Source organism: Crocodylus siamensis, chromosome 11 (genome assembly GCF_052110815.1).
Source record: "Crocodylus siamensis isolate JL-2025a chromosome 11, ASM5211081v1, whole genome shotgun sequence".
Lineage (NCBI taxonomy): Eukaryota > Metazoa > Chordata > Crocodylia > Crocodylidae > Crocodylus > Crocodylus siamensis.
The window spans coordinates 9,143,717-9,162,764 of record NC_143405.1 but is presented as its reverse complement, the minus strand read 5'-3'; the positions used below and the strand labels follow the sequence as shown (position 1 = coordinate 9,162,764).

Here is a 19,048-nt window from a genome sequence, read left to right as displayed (position 1 = left end):
CACATCGTAGCTCCCAGAGACTATGAACAACGCTGAAGAATGACGGTGGGCGAAACAGATGCATATATGGAGAAGGCATTTTACAGGAGTTGCAAAACTTGCATCCAAAGAAAGGTGACCATCTAACAAACAATAAACAGTGAAGACCCTTCATCCTGATGGGAAGTCCAGAAAAGATGCCTGTCCTCCTAGCCTCTGTCAATACAGCTCACTATATGTTTGTACCCATAAAGTTCAGGCCCAACTTTTAGACTTTCTCTAAAGTTTCAGAGGTTTGCTTTTGTCCAAGACAGTTGGGCCCATGAAGAATTTCAGAGCCAAACCCCATACTTGGGAGTGCACTTGGATCTGGAATATTGGTCCAAGCCCATCTCTCATGCCTCTAAATAAGTGGCGGGGAGAACAAGGGGGAAAGAGGAGAGAGCGGGGTAACATTTTAACAAAAGTGCAGTGACAACAATTTTCTAGAAAGGGCAACACCACATCCTTTCTGGTATGCATATGCTTTTCTGAGTGGGCAGCAGATAAAGGGAAAGTTTATCCCATTTGTTCCGTGTCTGTAAAGTGAATCAACTTATATGAATAATCACTAAAAAAAAAAAAACCCCACAAGAATGAGAAAATATAATGTTTATTAGAGGAAGAGTTGGGAATACAGCTAGCTATGAGGAGAGACCCAACAGATGTGCTTTCTTTAAAGAATAAGAATAGGAGAGGAACAAATCACACTGGCCATATTTTACAAACTTTTAACAAAGAATGGAAGTTCTATTAAAGTTCTGGCACAGGCAGACGGCTGGGAAACAAAAAGTTTTATCAATGTAACAGGGTCATGTCTTGGTTCAATGATTATCAAAACAAAAATTCGGTTAGGCAGAAGAACAGCCAATAAAACCGTAATATATATAAAAAACAAAAATAAGATAAAAACAATCAAAATTCAAGTCACTTTAGTTTTTAAGTTACAGTATATACAAATTATTCTTTTCAGGAGGAGCACTATAGAGATGCATTTAACAAAAGGAATTTAAACGACTGCCATAATCCAGTTTATAATTATTGTCTCCTAAATATTTTGGCAAACGTTAAATAATCACATACCTATCCTAAGATAAAAAAGTGCATCAGCATGGTTAAAAAAAAGAAGTCATCAAGAATCTAGATAATGGTTATGGCAAATAAACAGCAGAGCCACAAAGCTGCCAGAATCACCGGGCTGTCCACAGAGACGTATTTGTATGCAGTGACGGGTACAGAGCCCACAGAAACAAAGGGACCAAAATGCTAATCTGCCTGTGGCTCTAACATTTGTTCCAAAAAATAAAACCTCACAAACAGGCTCTGTTCATTCCCCAGCACCCGAACGGCCAATATTTCTCCTGGACATGACATCTTTGTTGGGAGACGTGGGCAGGAAGTTGAACTAATAGAAAGAAGGTTATTTTATGTAACTTTTGAATATCAATCTTGATTTTACAGTGGTAATCACTGAAAGACAGTTTTGTTCCTAAGGCGACTACGAGGTAATATAGTCATTTACACATTGCCAGACCAGACTGGACTGAACCCAAAGTCCAACTAGTCCAGAATCCAACAATTGCCAGTACCAGATGCGTAAGAGGAAAGTATAAGAAACCCTGCAGCAGGTTGCTATTGGATAACCTGCCCATAGAAGAATTTTCTTCCTGATCCCCAACAGTCAGAAGCCAGCATAAGCCCTGAAACATGCAGATTAATATCCAACATCTTCAATTCTTAGTTTGCACGTGCAAATATCTAGCATTAATGGAAGTTTCAGATGTTCAGAAGCTGAATCAACTGTACCCAACAGAATGTCTCTCATTGACAGGGATGTGGTTATGTGCTTTCATCTCTTCTAAAGAAAACCTTCTGAAATGCACCTCTTAAAATAACCATAGCAGCAAATCAGTAGAACAAAAGGTGAATGAGCCTATGCAAACCTACTCAGAGATTTTCTGAAGTGATTTGGGACACATCTGGAAGAAAAGAAAGCAAGACAAGATGAACATGAACTGCTCTTTTTGAGAAAGGGTTTGCTAATACCTTTGTTCGCTGGCGTACCTTTCTAAGCTTACTGAGGGACCCCTACTCTCATGAGTATTTCCTCTGTCTGTAATGTGGTCAGAAGAGAGACTGCAACTGGCACGTCCTATTTGGGCTTACCTGAATACAGTTAGAGCAGCAGCAGCAGCACAGAAGCCAGTGCATCATGGGCTTCAGCTACCTGATAAAGTACCCAGCCCCAAGCGAGCTCATACAGCCCGTGCCATAGTGGCCTCATTGCTAAACAGAACTAGCTTGGTATGCCTACATGTCCTGCCAGCATCCCTCTCACTGCAGTGCAGACCCAGCTTCAGCGTCATTGAACAAGGCCTTTCCCTGGCATCTGCTCTCCTAGCTGGAGGTGTAATGAATTTATCCAGAGTTTGGCTGAATTCAACCCAATTTTATTTTAACTAATATTTAAAGGAGTGGGTTTTTTTACCCAGTCTCCCCACATAAAACAGAATGTAGTTGTAGATTCTGGCAGCTTATTCAACTAGAAGGAAGGGCTTAGTCACATTTTCCATTTTAACCTGTCTTCAGCGGCCACTGACCACACGGCTTATCCTATGAACCCAAAGGCAGATCCTTCAAACCCCTCACACTGACGTCTTAAAAGCAATTTTATGAGGGGTTCCACTTCAGATTTTAAGAAAGTGAAGGAAACGAGTTCATTAGTATTTTCCTGAATACTGTGGCTCTGGTATATTTTACTTGACTTTTCACTGGGTTGTTACCATATTTCCTGAAACTGCATGTATATGGCTCTTTAAACACAACCCTCAAAAGGGATTAAAAAAAGAGGAAGATTAAAACATTAGGGGCAAGCAAATGAACAAATGCTGGGACGGAAATGACTGCAGCTGTGTCAACAGCCCACTCATAATGCAGCGCACATGATTTGTAAGATGATGCAGCAATCTTGTTATTATCATAATTTGCATAATAACCTCAGTGTATTAAGTGCTTTGCTTGAAGCCAAATCTTGTGTTCGGATTGAAAGGTTCCTGCAATATCCTCACAGTCTGCAATGAGCTACAGAAAAGGGGCAGCCTTTATTCTGGATTCTCTTGCTTTTGCTACTATTAGGATTTCTCCCTGCCCTGTTAGACTGGCATGCACTGCTGCATATTCCATCCACTTGGCTGCTGGGCTCATAAGCAATTACCCTGACAAAATGCTCCAAGGACGTGATACCTGATGTACATCCAAGGGCAGAGGAGTCATGCTTGCTGTTTGGAGGCAGGTTTTTTAAAGCGTTTTAGCCCGGTGGGAGCCAACATTTTGGTAGATGTACCAAAAGTTAGCCCCACGCTGTCTCTGAGTGCCAAACTGGTCACTTTCCCCTGCCCAGTTTCCTGCTCTGCTTTCTGCTTCCTACCCAATCTGCTGCTCTTCCTTCTGCTTCCTGCCTTGTTGCCACTGTGCTGCCAAATCCCTCCCCAGTCTGCCGCACACCACACACAAAAGCTGCCCAGGCCATTTGTGGCACCTGTGCCACAGATTGCCCCCCACCCTGTTCTAGTCTATTGATTTCTACTGGCCCTTCAGTGCAGTCCCCATGGGGGTCAAAAAAAGGATAATGCATTTTGCAAAGCAACAGCAAAGCCTGAGCTTGCAAGTGCCATCATCAACGGGGGAGGCCAGACTTGTAGTCGATCTCCACACCAGACAGCATTAGAATGAGAAGGGATTCTAAGCTCTCTGCATCCGTGTGCAATGAGAGTCAACTTTCCTACTACTTTACCAGGGAATGAACAGGTACAGGATGCTGCACGTCCTACACCAACTCTTGAAGAAAGGGTTTCAATTCACCCTACCATCGCCAACACTAGCAGAACCCCTCTGGATTAGGTCAAGACAAACCCACAATCCATATTTCATCTCAGGAGGACAAGGTCTGGTATCAGTTAATACTGAATCAAGGCAACGTGAGTGTATTGAGTTGTGTGGTCTTTGTCTGCAGAAAGACCTTCTACCTGTTGCCTACAGTCCAGCCTGAACATTACTGCTTTACAATGGACAGAAAGGCTTGTTTCACAAAGGGGATACACTTAAGCTTTTCAAAGGTATCTTGCAGAATTAAAGATTGAAAAAGCCACTAACAGGGAACTTCAGAAACTTCCTGATCTAAAGCAGTGGCACTCATACAGGGCTGTTACCTCTTTGATGTCTCAGTTATCCTGGCAGCTCCTGGCTACTTGGACAGAGCATCACACCTGTACACTAACCATGACTTTGTATGCACTTTTCCTACTTAGGCAACAGGGCTGTCATCAGCTGTAAATAGTGACAAAGAAAACTGAGGAACAAGAGACATGAATCTGGGCTCAGAAGTACCTCACTGCTTACATGTACATGAGCAGAAGTAGTAGCTACCTGTGTCTCACAGCTAAAAGAACATACATGTCTAAAAGATGACTTCCTGACTCTCTTCAAATGCCACCGCTTCACTGATTTACCAAGGATGAGAGGGTAACTTCATGGCTCCATGTTGGTTAGATTTACTTTCTCCTACTGTAGAAACTAAAGGGTGGCCCCTGTCTCCATTTAAAAGGGCCTACAGAATAGGTTAGGTTCCAAAAAGCTGCCACATCCAGAGATAAAAGCACTAATTATTTTGTGTATACCATTTCATATAGTCAAATCTGAAAAAAATACTTCATTTCCAACTACAGCTGAAATGTAGCTAGGAAATATCCATTGACTATCTAGTGAAGACACACAGGTGTTAAGAATGGCCTTATCTGACCCATGTTAAGTTGGGCTGTGTGTTGGCAGTTAGTCATCTCAGGCTAACAGTCAGGTCTTCCCCCAAATTTTAACAGTTTAACCACTCAGCAACTTCTTATCTGACCAAGCAAAATCAAGTTTTTACAGTACATAACGTCATACAAGTCCATTATGCAAGTGTATGAAATAATGCACTTTGTGGCATCGTCCAGTCCTTAAAAAGGCCCCGTCTGCAACACTGAGCCATTTCAGGGAGGAATGTCCCTGTGAAAGCAAGCAAACTAATTAAAACAGTATTAAATGTAAGTCATAGCACCTTTGGCATTTTTGTCCAAATAGACTTCGACATATGACGTGGGGACATAACCCTCCTCATCTTCATTCCTCCGGATTCGGGTCCATCCATCACCTTTGTCTTCCTCTATTACATAGAGCATTTCTCCTTCTGCTACTGAAATTGTTCCTTCATTCTGACCTGAAACACAGAGACAACAGTTTAAGTTTCCTACCCAAGGTAGCGCACACGTACAACCATGGGAACCCAGGGGGAAACTCAGTAAATATACTGAAACAATGTCCTTTAATCACAAGCAGCATGGATTCTGGAGGCTAAGGCATGTATTCAAAGACCTAGATGGGTGTAGCACTGACATCAGATCTGCAGTGGAAAATTCCAGGAAGACAACAGTAACGTATCATGAGCTTGGGTTCTACTGACCATCTTAAGTCAATATTCAGCTTTTACTGTTATGTTGCTGAGATGCAGTTACCAAAGACCAGGGTGTCTGTTTACAATAGGCAGAGTATATTTACAATTCACTGCATGGCAGCAAGGCAAAAATCTGTTCTATGGCTGAGTGCAGTACCTGTGCCTCATATAATCCTGACATAAAAAATATGCCTTATGGGGAAATTTTAAACAGTTCATTTGATACAGATTTTTCCAACCAACTGCATGCTTGCCTGGCAAACAACAGGGAGATGTTCTGGGCCACACTTTGTACCCATTAAAGTCAACAGGAAAGTTCTAATGGATTTGCATGAATGTAGCATCTGGCCCTCAGAGAACAAAGTACATGAAGTGGAAAACAAATCTGGTCCTCTCTCTGCTATTGTACAAGCACACAGGACACAAGAAGTCTGTACTTAATTCTTGCTTTTGCATTCATTCCCCCTGTAACCTTGGGCAAAACATTTTATATCTCTGTCCTCAGCAAATTTGGAGAGTGGAAATAATGATTCATAGATGTTGGGGCTGGAAGAGACCTTACAAGATCATCGGGTCCAGCCACCCTGTACTTGAGCTCCTTCCTCTCACTTGTTGCTTGTCTTATCCAATCAAGCTCTTCAGGGAAAGGGACTGTGTTAACTATACCAAGCACAGTGAAGGGGATTTATTTCACTGTTACTTTTCATTATAAATAGGGTTGACAAACTTTTTAAAAAATTAATTGCAATTAATTGCAAGATTAAAAAAAAGGTATCATTAATCACAATTTTAATTGCATAGTTAAACAATTGTCAGCACCTGCCCCACCCAACAACCTGGAGCCCATGCGCCCTGAAGCTGCTCCATGAAGAGCACACAGTCCCAGCCCTGACCTCGGCCCACCCTGCACCCACTCCGGACTCACCCTGGAACAGCCCGGACCCCAGCCCGCCCCGCCCTGCGCCTCCTCCAAACTCACCTGCCCACGGTGAGCAGCAGCAATGACAACAGCCAGGCAGAAGCTGCTGCTCAGTGTGGAGGAAAAGCAGCTCCTTCCCCTCACCACTGCTGGGCCCTTCTTGCTACAGCTGCCTGGAGCCCGCAACCAGGCTGCCCTGCAGCTCCTCTTCACTGCCACTTCTGCCCTGCTGCATAGCCCAGAAGCAGTGGTGACAGCAGCGGAGAGGAGCCACAGGACAGTCCAGGTGCGGGCTCTAGGTGGCTGAAGCAAGTAAGGCCCAGCAGTGGTGAGGGAGAGGGGTCACTTTACCCTCGTGCAGAGCAGCAGCCTCTGCCCAGCCACTGCCACTGCTCAGTGTGGGCTGGTGAATCTGGAGCAGGTGTAGGGCAAGGCCGGGTCACGGCTGTGCACACGGGTTCCAGCTGATCCAGAGCTGGTCCTCTCCACTGGTCAAAACAATGTGCGCGATTAACATAATTAAAAAAAACAAACATGTCAATTTGTTTTTGCCTTAATCGAGCAAGTTAACTTCAATTAACTGACAGCCCTAAAACAAATAACACAGCACTAAGTGACATGGATGTGAAGGGTTAGCAGTACCTTCAAATGTATAGAGTGCTTTGCACGTTCCTATGGTAGGAAGTGGTTCCTCATCATCAAACTCATCATCAAAATCTGTAGCCGGCACCTTCATCTCACTCTCCTGACTCTGCTCCTCTGTGTAACTGCCATCAGGGCTGCTCAAGAAAGGAAAATATACAGCAACTATAGCAACCAGTCTCAGGAGCAGTGTGACAAGGAAACACTCAGCTGCAGAACCAGTCGAGACCAAGCATGCAGCTGCAGTATGCGCTGGTATCACTGGCTGCTTCCACAGTGTGAAGGGGGAATTCCTGCAAAACATTCATTCTTCTATTTTCTGCTGTGGCAAATTAGAATGATTTTGTATCAAAGTATGGAAATTACTGTTTTCTTAAAGAGCAGCAGCTTGCTGTCTGGCTATGGATTAGCCATGTTACATGCAGCACTTGAATATCTGCTGGTACTTGTAATGAAATGACGGAGTAACGGGAACTAGCACACTGAACAGAACAGCTCTGTACAGATACTGTACCTCTCCCGGTCCTGGGCACAGTTGTTAACGGCCGAGGTATTCTGGGTTTCATACAATCCGCTCTGTCGGCGGGTCTGCTCGGTCCTCATGGGGAGCCTGCCCTCCACCTCAGCCAGCCAGCCCTGCAAAAAGAAAGCAGCAGGTTTCATGCGTCTCTTGAACACTTCAGATAGCCAAGGGGCATTGTGTGGCTCTTTGGTGTTATACTTGATGCTCACATTGCTGTAATAAAGGCAAACAATCATCTACTGTAAAAGCACTTGAACTTCACTTCAAGCTGCTGTCAGCAGGGATGAGGGGATACAGATGCTGCATTCTAAGCATATTTTTTAAAATATCAGTGTTGCCAAAAAAATGTACAAGCTGATTGAAAACAGTGTGAGCTGTCCCTACAGGCTCAAAAACAGTAGTTTGCTACAGCTGCACTGAAATGCTGCTAGTCTAGGAACAATGAGGTAAGGAAAAAGGAGCATGGGAATTTCATCAACATTAGAGAGAAAAAAAAATCCATGAATGTCAAATGGGAAAAGGCCATAGCTGGGAGGAAAGCAAAAGCTCCTAACATCCAACGAGATACTGCAAGCAGTAAAGCAGTGGTCTCCAAAGTGGGGTGTGCGCACGATGATCCATTGGGGTGCGGGAAGAAAATATTAGGACTTTTATTTATATTCATTTTTTATCTAAAAAAAATAAGAAAGAAATTAAGCTTTACTAATATTTAATATACGGATTGACACTGACGCCCTCACTCGGTCCGTATGTCAGACGGTCACGTGTCACGTACGGTACGCGAGGTATCCTGAGGGAAGAGTGGGAGTTCCACAGCGCGGAGGTACAGTAGTACAGTGGTCTCCAAACTTTGTACAGTGTTACACTGAGTAGTACATGTATATAATTTATAAATAAATAAATATACATATATTGGGGGTGCATGCTCAAAAATTTTTTACTGATAGGGGGCGTGATCAAAAAAGTTTGGAGGCCACTGCAGTAGAGAACAAAGCAAATATAAAAAGCATCCAAAATAACACTGTAGGCGTAAATGGACATAGCCAGAGTGTGGAATGTAATCCTTCCCCATCCCTATAATTCTTCTGGTGTAATTACAATGGCTTGCATTGATAATGGGTTCAATTATTCCATCGAGAGCCTCTGTATCTTTTAAATGCTTTCTGTTAACAGCAGACTGTTCCTTAAAATGTGCTTCATCTCATGGCTTCTGTCCAGCTATTAGACATACAGACAGCCCTCTCCATTGATCCTCATTACACTTTCAAAAGCAGTTTCTTTGGACAATAATGTGTTTCAATTGATTCTTTTCCTTCATCCTGCTTTGGATTCTCACAAGGTCTGAATAGGGACTGGGTGGAGAGTGCACTCCTTGGTGCACACCAGTTTAGTAACATCAAGAGATATGCTACTGAGAAGATGAAACTTTGGCTGTGAAAGGATGGAAGTGGAATTCGCTTGGTACCTGAAAGGCACTGTGTTGCAAACGGAAGAGTGCAGAGCATTGAAGAGGGTATCCTTCCTTCTGCTACTTATCCTTTTTTGTGAAAAATACAGACCAAGTTTGCTGGCCAACCACACAAATGAAGGAGCCAGGACATATTATTGTGAAAAGGCCCCAATTCAGCAAAAATACAAAGTATTGATTAACTTTAAATGCATTCACACTAACGGTAAACAAGTACTGAAGTGCTTACTGAACCAGAACTAATTAATAGGAGCAGCAGTTCTCAAACTGCAGGCCATGACCCAAATAGGGTTGTAATAGCAGAAAGGGTCACAATAAACAGGGTTTTGGGTTTCTAGAGTGACAAAAACGCAAGAAAACACAGGTTTCCCCTTGCAGGCTGACAGAATTCCAGCCTGCAAGGGGGTGCTTGGAGCTGGGGGGGAGCAGAGGAGAGCGATCGGTGCAGGGGGCACCATATATAGCCAAGCAGCTACGTCTGTGAGAGCAGGGCCAACACACTGGAAGAGTGGGGAGGGCACAGGCAATGGAGGGCAGGGGGGCACAGGTCCCCTGAGATTTCTGTGCCTACAGTGAGGCATGGGGCTGCAGCGGGGCCAGACCAGCTCTGGGCAGGAGCTGCCTCTGACCCCACAGGCAAGACCTGGTATAGGAGAGAGCACCATGCCCCCGTGGCCACCAAGGTGAGGCACAGTAGCAGCAGCGTGGAGTTGTGCTCCTCACTGCTGCCGGGGAGGCAGGGAGCACCTCAACTCAGTGACCATGGTGGTATGGTGCTCTTTCTCATGCCTAGTCCCATCCGCTGGGCTGCAGAGCCCCTTGAGGGAAGGCAGCAGGGTGGGGAGCCCTGAGCCCGCAGCAGGCAACCCACATCCTGCCCAGCACCCATCACAAGTTCTGCTCCAGCTGTGCCACCCTCAGTGGGGGGAAGGAGGGGAGAGCCAGGCTTCAGTTGCAGCAGCCACCATCTCCTGCAGGCAGAAGCCAGGGCTCTGGCACCACTGCGGGGGAGGGGCAGGAGGCTGCGGCCCCTGGCCCTGGGCACCAAGGTGGGGGTGGGAGGCTGCGAGTTGAGTATGAGGGACCATGCTGAGGAAATGGGGTCATAAATGGGGTCATGCTGAGGCAAAGTTTGGGAATCACAGAATTAGATAGAGGCTTCTGTCACAGGAGTGCATTAGTCCCCCAAACCCTCCCATACCTCAAATTTCTGGACCTCTAATCGTAACTTTTCCATGTTTTGTCCCAGTTCAGCTAATCTGTGATCCACACTGGCTGGGTCTCCCATCTGTGGGTTCTTGATATAGACATCTTTCATTTTTGTTAAGGCATCTCTGCAAGGAAAAGAGGCAAAAACAACAAGGGTGATTTTGGCAGCAGTTGGGTGCCACCCTTCTGTTTGAACCTGATGACAAAAATTTAAAGCAGGTTACTCTGAGACAGGACTCCCAGCTGTATCAAGTGTAGAGTAGTAACCACTATGCAAGGACTTTGTTCTGTTCAGGCTAACCCACTTACAAATTAGAGGGCTCCCCTTGATAGCACTGAAGTTGTCTGTACATAAAGTTCATGAATTACCTGGCACTGCCTCCCCTGGACAGTCTTTACCGACAGTCACTGTACCATAAGACATTGATAAGAAGTGGGACAGGGTGTTGTGTGTGTAATCTATATTCGCCACCCAGAGGTGCCTTACAGGACCCTACTCCATATGCATAACAGTTATATAATCAGCTCTACAAGCAAATCATTGGTAAGAGTGGACAAAAAAAGGCCACAATATATACGATATGGGGCATGATTAGTATCCAAATCCCTTAGGTGACTTTGAAAATCTCATCCTTTATAACCAGAGGAAAAGTGGTCAAATTCTTGGAGTAGAATTCTTGGGTGGCAGCATGACTTGCCTTTGGGAGGAGCGAGTCAAGGTATGAGTTTGGCTTCGACTCAGACAAGTTTTCTCTTACTTAATATTGGGATTTCCACTTAATTAACCTTGGTAAAAAAAGATCTGGCTGAGGTCTCCACAGCTCAGGGCTGCTCCAAAGAACAACACCTGCACTCTCCAGAGAAATATCTTCCCAGCTTCTTGCAACTACCAAATCGTGTCCCCATCCTGGACTAAACATCAGCTCAGAATGTGGGCCAGAGGCTTGGAAATTTTGGTACAGAATGAAGCACTAACCAGAAACTCTTGCCCTGTCTCTTGCATTTTGCTTGCCTTAAGCATATAAAATATAAATCACCCCCAACATATATTTATTTTACGTTGTTTAGAATGAAATTATAGCCAGATGGTTTGTATTTGTCACAGTGTAGCAACAGATGGACGTCAGGCCACATGAAGTGATGCTGCCTCCTGTGAAGTTATGCAGCATTTCTGAGACAGTCTTTGGGGCTATATTTCAGCTCAAGATAGATGCCAATTGCCATCTTGGAAGCTGGTACCTCAAGGTCTACATTACTGTGCTTCATGCTTTCCTGTGCCCAGCCAGAAGGGATGTCTTGCAGAGCCATCATTCATGGCAATGCGCTGAACTTGACATGAGGCAGGTTGAGGTCAAGTGTTAAGCGATTTTATCTACAGGACAAGAAAACATTTTCTGGCTTGGAAATGGGGTGACTTAATGAACTGACATCTCATCTTCCTGGCATGACAATTCAGCATTTCTCCAGGCATTACTTGGAGTAAAAAGGTTAACTTGAGTCCCACGATCTGAGTTAATGTTCTCTTTATGTGAGAGATTCCCACAAAACCCATGACAATTGCAGCCCTGTGCATACTTTGTTTTGTGTAGGGAGAACCCAGGAAAAGGAGTGGGTGCCAAGGAAGTAGAGACTTTTGTGTGGCTGCAGCATTAAAGGACATTATTACAAACACATGAGTCATGGATTCTTATTCACTCTGCTTTTCTGACTGTTCCTGTTAGTGCTCTGTTCAGCAGTCTTATCTCTTAAATACCATACTGACCTAATGCAAGTCTGCTCTAAATTTTATGGATAACTGTTATTTAATTCAAATAAAAATCAATTAAAATGTGAGGTGAAAGGGAAATTATGCAAGGACAAATACTACAGTATCAAGACAACATGCAAAACAAATAATGTAACTATCTGTAGGTACAGTTACATCATCTCTTATTTTTTTCTGATTGCTGATAGGGAATTATCCTCACATTGCTTATAACAAAAAAACTGCTGTTTGATTTGTGGGTACTGAGACCAAAATTAAATGCTTTCTTAAATTTTGTTTGGCAAACATAAAAAGGACTTTGATAAAAATGCAAGCATTCACCTCTTCCTAATATTACCGAGGTCCTAGCCTTGAAATATCATTAGATGATAGCTAAGCTCTCCTGTCTCTTGCAAGTGTGTGATGCACCAATTATTTTTTTTTTATAAAGCAATCACAGAATGAGAACCAGGAGCTGGAAATATAAACAGCCAGAACCCATAAAAGCCGAGTCACTTAAAAGACTTGCTTCTCAATCAGGATGATAAAACTTAAGTCTCCTAAAAAACAAATGTACAAAGGTGCAAGAATCATTAAGATGTTCTGCTTCCAGAAAGCAGATATAAGCAGAACACAGTGTTTTAAAACTAAAATGGGTGATTAACCAAGTACTTTGGTAAACATTGCCTTGCTAATAAAAGTCCGTGTTATTAGGATCCCCCAGAAGACAGAACATGTCCAAGGTTGCTTTGAAACATTTACAAATTGCCATTACCTCAATGCTGAAAAGTCTATAGGCTTGGTAGTCCTGAAAGACATGGTGGGAGCTGAGCACAGAGGGATCTTATATTAAAATACCAAACTTTTTATTAAAAAGCTACAAAGGTTGGGCTGATTCATACCCAGAGGTAAATCCAAACACTCTGTGACACCTACTTGGCCCCAAATAATTGCACATATGTTCCCCTTCAAAGGCCTGGCACATCAAAGGAAAAATGGTTAGGAGTACCATTACCTCTGCTGACTATTGAGGTTCTTGTAGTAGAGCCTTCATATCCCTGTATTTCAACGGTGGATGGCATTATAAGGTGGGAGGGTGGAATGATAATATAACTACCATCCCTGCCCTAGATACCTGAATCCACCCCCAGCATGCTTTTAGTCATCTCAGCCATTCCTACAGCAGGTTCCTGCAGCAGCGTCAATGGGTGCTCAACTTTGTTCCTCTGTTGTTTTTAAAAGCAACAACTTTCTATTGTATTTCAGACTCTACCATTCTCCATCTTTAAGTTCTCCTGATACAGTAGCTCAGCCTACCTTTGATCCATCTCTTTCTGAATGTCTCTGTTTAGTTCATCAACCTTTTGCTGGAGTTTCTTTCTTCTTTGTTCAGGTGGGAGGTTGCTGAAGTCCTCTGGTCCTCCACCCTGCATGTTGCATGGTAAGGGAGAAAAACAAAGATGAGTGAGAGCCTGAAAAATTCAAGTAAATCCCTCAAAATTCCAGTTTGAAAACAGCCGTCTGGAAAATCTGTGCAAAACCATCATGGTTTGAAGCACTGTCATGCTTTATCTTTACATCTCTAAAGCTTTGAATAGTTTAGATCGTGAATACTTGAAAACCATCTCAATGCAATGTCCTATTGCCATAAGAAATTGACAGCAAAAGATTGCTGGCTGTGAAATGTCAGAGCCCAAGGCTGAAGCAGAGAATCTGTTGCCATCCTGGTATGACACACTTGATTTTATCTTGCGGAGTTCCTGTCTCACGGGAAGCCTGATCTTTCCTGCTTTCCCCTGCTGTGCTGCAGGTGTCATCCCTACTGGAAGCATGCACTGGCTTTTACTCTCATGTTGGGAATGCATCTCTCCTGTGCAAATTTAAATTATGGACCTGCACCACACAAACCAGGACACAACTTGCTCGGGCAGCACAGAAACTGTAGATGCAGGCCCAGGTGCAGTACCCTTGAAAGAGAGGGTAAATCATTTCCTGCTTCCTTAGAAGCACTCTAATAGTAGGACCCTCTGGCACTCGCTCACTCTACAGAAATGTTACCTTTGGGATATGCCATTGATACGTATGCACTTTATAAGCATGCTCTCCAGTGACATGGGATCAATGCACCATGAGTCCTCTGCCCGTCAACTACACAGAATCCAGTTCTCTTCTCATGTATACTAGTTTAAACCAAGAGTAACATTGCTAGTTGCATATTTAAACCAGAGGAAGAGAGGAATATTGGATCCCAATTCTGCTCAAAATAAAATACCCATATCTACTGTTAAAATGCTATTCCCCTTCCTGACCAGCATGGGTTTATGCAGCAGATAGAACATACGTACAGTCAGGACAGAACTCTATTTCCCTGGGTGTATTTCAATGGCAGCTTTTTAGCCATTATGATGCCATTATGGGCAGAAGTGATTCTACTCCTCTATAGCGTGGACACATACACACATATGTACTGATTGAACATGTACAATAGGCTCCACACACACACAGCTGCTTAAGTATCAAAGCCCACAAGTAGCAGGTACGAGTTTCAATAGCTAAGCAGCTAGGGCACTCACCTAGACAGCCACAGACCCACTCCTCCGCACCCACCACCTTTTTCTCCAGGTCTTATACTCAGCTACATGTGTACCTGGGCTATACGTGTGTACAAAGCCTTGTACACAAGCAGCTAGCACAAAGGCCTACTGCACGTTAACTCCATACACACAGACTTATTTATCCAAAGCAGAAAGCAGGGGCCAAAGATGGCCAGGCAAATAGTTAGACATCTGCCATTTAGACGCACAAAGGGCAACAGAATTTTGCCCTGAGTCCCCGAGTCTTTACTGTCTTTTTTAATGCAGTCTCTTCTTTTGCTGGTGAAAAGATGAGAGCATAGGCTATGGTAAGCGATGCTGAAAACATCTCAGCATTAACCAGCTAGGGGTTCTCTTAACCAGCTTCAGTTTAAGAGAACCATGTCCAAATTCTCAAACAAACGTACACAGGAGATTTTACAAATGCAAAAGGACACACCTGGGGGAGTTTCCTCCCATCTTTTTAATCTATAAAATGTGCCATTTGTTAGACAGATCACATGTGGGGGAGTAGAGGCCCACCATAATGGGGCATCTTCCCCCCGCCACAGCAATTTCAGTATTTTATGGACAGGCTATTAAATGGTACATATCATGGGGTCAGGCTGAAGGACTGCAAGTGGTGTAGTGGACAGGAAGGATACGTAGTTACAGGAAAGCTACCAGTCCACTTTTACGTGTCCATCAGATGATAAAGGCATGGACTCCTCCCAGCAACTTCTTATTTGAAAGTTGCAAAAACAAATGACAAACCAGAAATCCTTTTTTAAACTTCTGAAACCACTGTCATCCAGAAACTTAGGCCTGCACTACGAGTGGTGGGGATACCTGCATAGCGTACACTAGCAAAGCAGACAATACTGCAGACCAGCGCATTAACACTGCATAGAACCACATGCCTGGGACTCAAAAGACAATCTTACTAAGTTTACCCCATGCCACCAAAAGGAGGATTCAGCTTCTGCCCCCAAAAGAGGTCCAACCAAAAGCCTCTCCTGGCACATGCTGACTACATCTTACACTACCATAGACCTGTCCGAGTTAATGCAGACTGTCTGTATTTCTGGGGTGATGCTTGTGCAACGAAGCAGAGGAACTGTGCTACTGTTATCTGCATTATTCATGGAAATAATGAAAGGCTGGGCCTATCAGCCTCAATTTGTTTGCCTGCAGATAACACGTAAACCATAGCCCCAGAATAAAAGAGTATATAAAAGGTGCTCCTCTCTGGACCGAACTTCTGGGTGAATGAGCCTTTGGAGCGTCCTCACGTGCAGAGAGGACGTGAACCAGGGGTGGACAATTATTTTGGGTGGAGGGCCACTTACTGAGTTTTGGCAAGCCATCGAGGCCTGGATGACAGGCAGCCAGGGGCAGATAAATACTAATTTTCTAAAATTTTAGGGGCCCCGCAGGCCAGAAAGAATGACCTGGTGGGCTGCATTTTGCCCACCCCTGACAAACCGTTTTTGTGTAGGAAGTTAGCTGCTGGAACAGCTGGAGCAGCCCACACCCAGGGGAGGGAAGCCCTAGATGCTGCCAAGCATACTTGCCACCCCAGACAAATCTCAGACACACATGGCTCTCATCTCTCATGCATCTTATGTCCTACAGGTTTGTGAAACTTGGTGGAGGGGGCAGCACTTCATCTCCACCACCTCTGAGGATCCACTGCTCCAAGAACCTGATGCATTAGCTGCATTCTAGCAACTAGGATGAATGGAAGGATTCTGCGTAAGCATTACTGACTGCCAGGCCTGTGGCTTGGAGATGGCCAAGAGCAGCTGGGTTTTGCAAGGACCTTGGGGTTTTCTGTGTCACTGCTCCTCAGGCTTAGCATGAGTCTGAGGCTTAGATCTGGGTTGGGTGTGGAAAGGTAACGTCTACTCAGGCTGCTTGAGTAGGTTGTTGGGCCACATGACTGCAGAAGAAGGGCTTGCATCTCCATGGAGAGGCATCACAAATGCTCAAAATAGCCTGTGAGGCACAGGTGTTCCTCTCAGAGGAAGCTATCACCGAGTCTTACATGCTGACAGATGACATCCATCCAAGTCAGGGGAGAACTGGTAAAGAACAGGGGCTCCATGAATAATGAAGCAAAATAAGCTCAGAGACCCTCACTGACCACCAGCAGGAAAGCTTCCAAACAGACATCCCCACGGAGCTACTACAAATTCTTTAGGTTTCCTAAAACTTCAGCCAGCCCTTGGTGTCTCTGGCACATTGGCCTGCAGTCACTCAGCAAAGTAGTTTTAACAGAATTCTTCTTGTGGCTGGGGCCAGGTTTGGCAAGGGAGCCAGAGCAAGTTATCAGGCACATCCTGAGCTGCATATAACTCTATCCAAATGGTATGCTGTCTTCAGTGTACAATACCACACTACGAAACATGCTCTCATACGTGTTGTCACATTTTCCCTTCCCAGCTCTGGGGTGTATTCTCTTACCGTTTTTCAAGGTATCATTCCTGCTGAATCCAAGATGGGATTTAAGATTCATATATGCATGATCATTTGTAAATTTACAGTAACCTTTTTGTTTAAGGTTTATTTAACTTTAATTAATAGCATTATTAGTTAGTCGGGAGAACTATGTAGGGCTGTAAAACGTAGGCTCCCAATGAATATTAATACCTGAACATGGAAAACACAGAATTTGCAATAGTGTTGCAGTTGTACAAAAAGCTTTGACTGTTGGCCCTTTATAGAGGAAAAGGCACAAGCACAGCACAGACTTCTTTGAATTGTTCTAATTTTTAAATGCATCCGTCATGCAGCAGTAGAACTGCTTGGGGTTGGTTTTACTACACTTTTATAGCCCTAGGTTATAAAAAAAATTAAAATAAAACTAAACTATAAATTAGAGTTATTTTTTTATTAGCGGCTTATTAGAAAGATTGAATTCTGATCACCTCGATTAGACTCCAGACCTGAGTATTCAAAGTTATCTGATAAATGTCAAACAAAGCAAACACAAAAAAATTAACAATTAATTTCAGAGTCATGTGGTAGGTGGCACAGTGCACATAATACACACGCGCACACACACACACACATATGCACACACACACTTGTGATTAAAATACAGGACATGCATGTTGTAATTGTGCTTACCAGCTTGAGAGAAAGCTTCATGTAAAAATTGAAGGAACACAGGAGAAAAAGAGAAAAAAAGAACAGTGCATCAGTAGAAGAGGAACTTCTTTAGTCCCACTGATATTTTTTTTAAAAATGACACGCATTCTCCTCACTGTTGGTATGTGGAAATGGGTAACACTTGTAACAGATCTGTGCAAAAGTTCACAAGATGGGGCCAAATGGTACCATTCAGCTGCCTTTTTATCAGTGGAAACAAAAAGAAAACACATTGTACCTCTTCAGGTTTGCTTTGGCATTGCAAATGAAAATGTGACACAGGCTGGCTTAGTTTCAGTGTCTAAGGCACCAGTAGCTCCTTGCATTAAGTAAACCCTCTATGCAGGAAAGAACAGAGTGCTTTACATACATCACTAATTGGGTTACCTCATTCCTCCCTGATGATGTGCTGAAATGTGGCCACTTTTTAAAGTGAAATATGACACACCAACCCTTCCTACCACGCTGATGCTTCAATTACAAAAGGAAGGTATCCTCTGGGTAGCCACCTCTGCTATGTTCTGTGGAACCCGGGGCATTCTTTGCAGATTCCTATCCATATACAAGTGCGCTCACACTTGCTGAAATTGTGAAGTCATACAAGATCAAAGCAAAAAGGACAAAAGAAAAAAAAAATCTCTCTCTTGCTTTTTACCCAGTTATTTCCAGGTATGAGTCTCACTTTTATCTCCATGACCACTCTAATAGTTGATATGTAAAATTCTTAAATGAGATATCTGATCTGGTTTCCCAAAGGCTACTCTCTCTTCTTGTGAGCAGCCAGTGCATTACCTATCATTCAGTTACTCTGTACACTACTGGCCCTACAAGTGTGATGCATCTGTTTAAAGATCAGAAGAGTGGTCTGCCCTGTCCTGCTTCACTTATGCATGTAGTCCTCTTCAACAGAGCGGCAAGGTCACAGAAACTGGCAAATTAACACATTCACACAGGCAGCTGCCCACCTAAATTACCCATTGCGTGTAATGGCTTGAATGCAACAAAACTCTAGTCCCAAAACTGTATTTAAATTTTCTCTTTTCTCTGTTCCAAAACAGAAAAAGCCTGGTGGAATGCAAAAAGTGGAATATCTTTAACACTGTGAGATAATCTGTATTTTAAGATTTCTGGGTATCTTTCCATGAAAAAAAAAATCACATGCAATTAAAAGCAGGCAGTGTACTGCATATTGTGTTCTGGTCTTTAACATGCTACCAGATATTCTAGTTTTAGCTTCAGTATTAAAGAATAGTGCTTTTGCTGATGTAAAGCGAGTGGGACACTGGAAACTCAGGTCTGATCTTTTTGAGA

At 43.6% G+C, this 19,048-nt stretch overlaps 1 protein-coding gene across 26 annotated transcripts in view; it reads right to left on the bottom strand.

The window, feature by feature from the left end:
- The window catches only part of FNBP1 (formin binding protein 1), a 132,920-nt gene that overhangs the window by 3,125 nt on the left and 110,747 nt on the right, over window positions 1-19,048 (bottom strand). For 5 of the 26 annotated variants that reach the window (XM_090023003.1, XM_090023002.1, XM_090023005.1 and 2 more), the window contains 7 exons: window positions 17,717-17,731; window positions 13,329-13,438; window positions 10,260-10,392; window positions 7,582-7,703; window positions 7,068-7,207; window positions 5,114-5,272; window positions 614-1,997 (listed from right to left, as the gene is read on the bottom strand). In XM_090023003.1, coding sequence (XP_089879129.1) covers window positions 1,966-1,997; window positions 5,114-5,272; window positions 7,068-7,207; window positions 7,582-7,703; window positions 10,260-10,392; window positions 13,329-13,438; window positions 17,717-17,731 — 711 coding nt within the window. In that variant the 3' untranslated portion in view covers window positions 614-1,965. Of the gene's footprint in view, window positions 1-613; window positions 5,273-7,067; window positions 7,208-7,581; window positions 7,704-10,259; window positions 10,393-13,328; window positions 13,439-17,716; window positions 17,732-19,048 lie in introns of those variants that run through there. The other 21 variants (XM_090023006.1, XM_090023028.1, XM_090023012.1 and 18 more) reach the window with 8 other exon arrangements.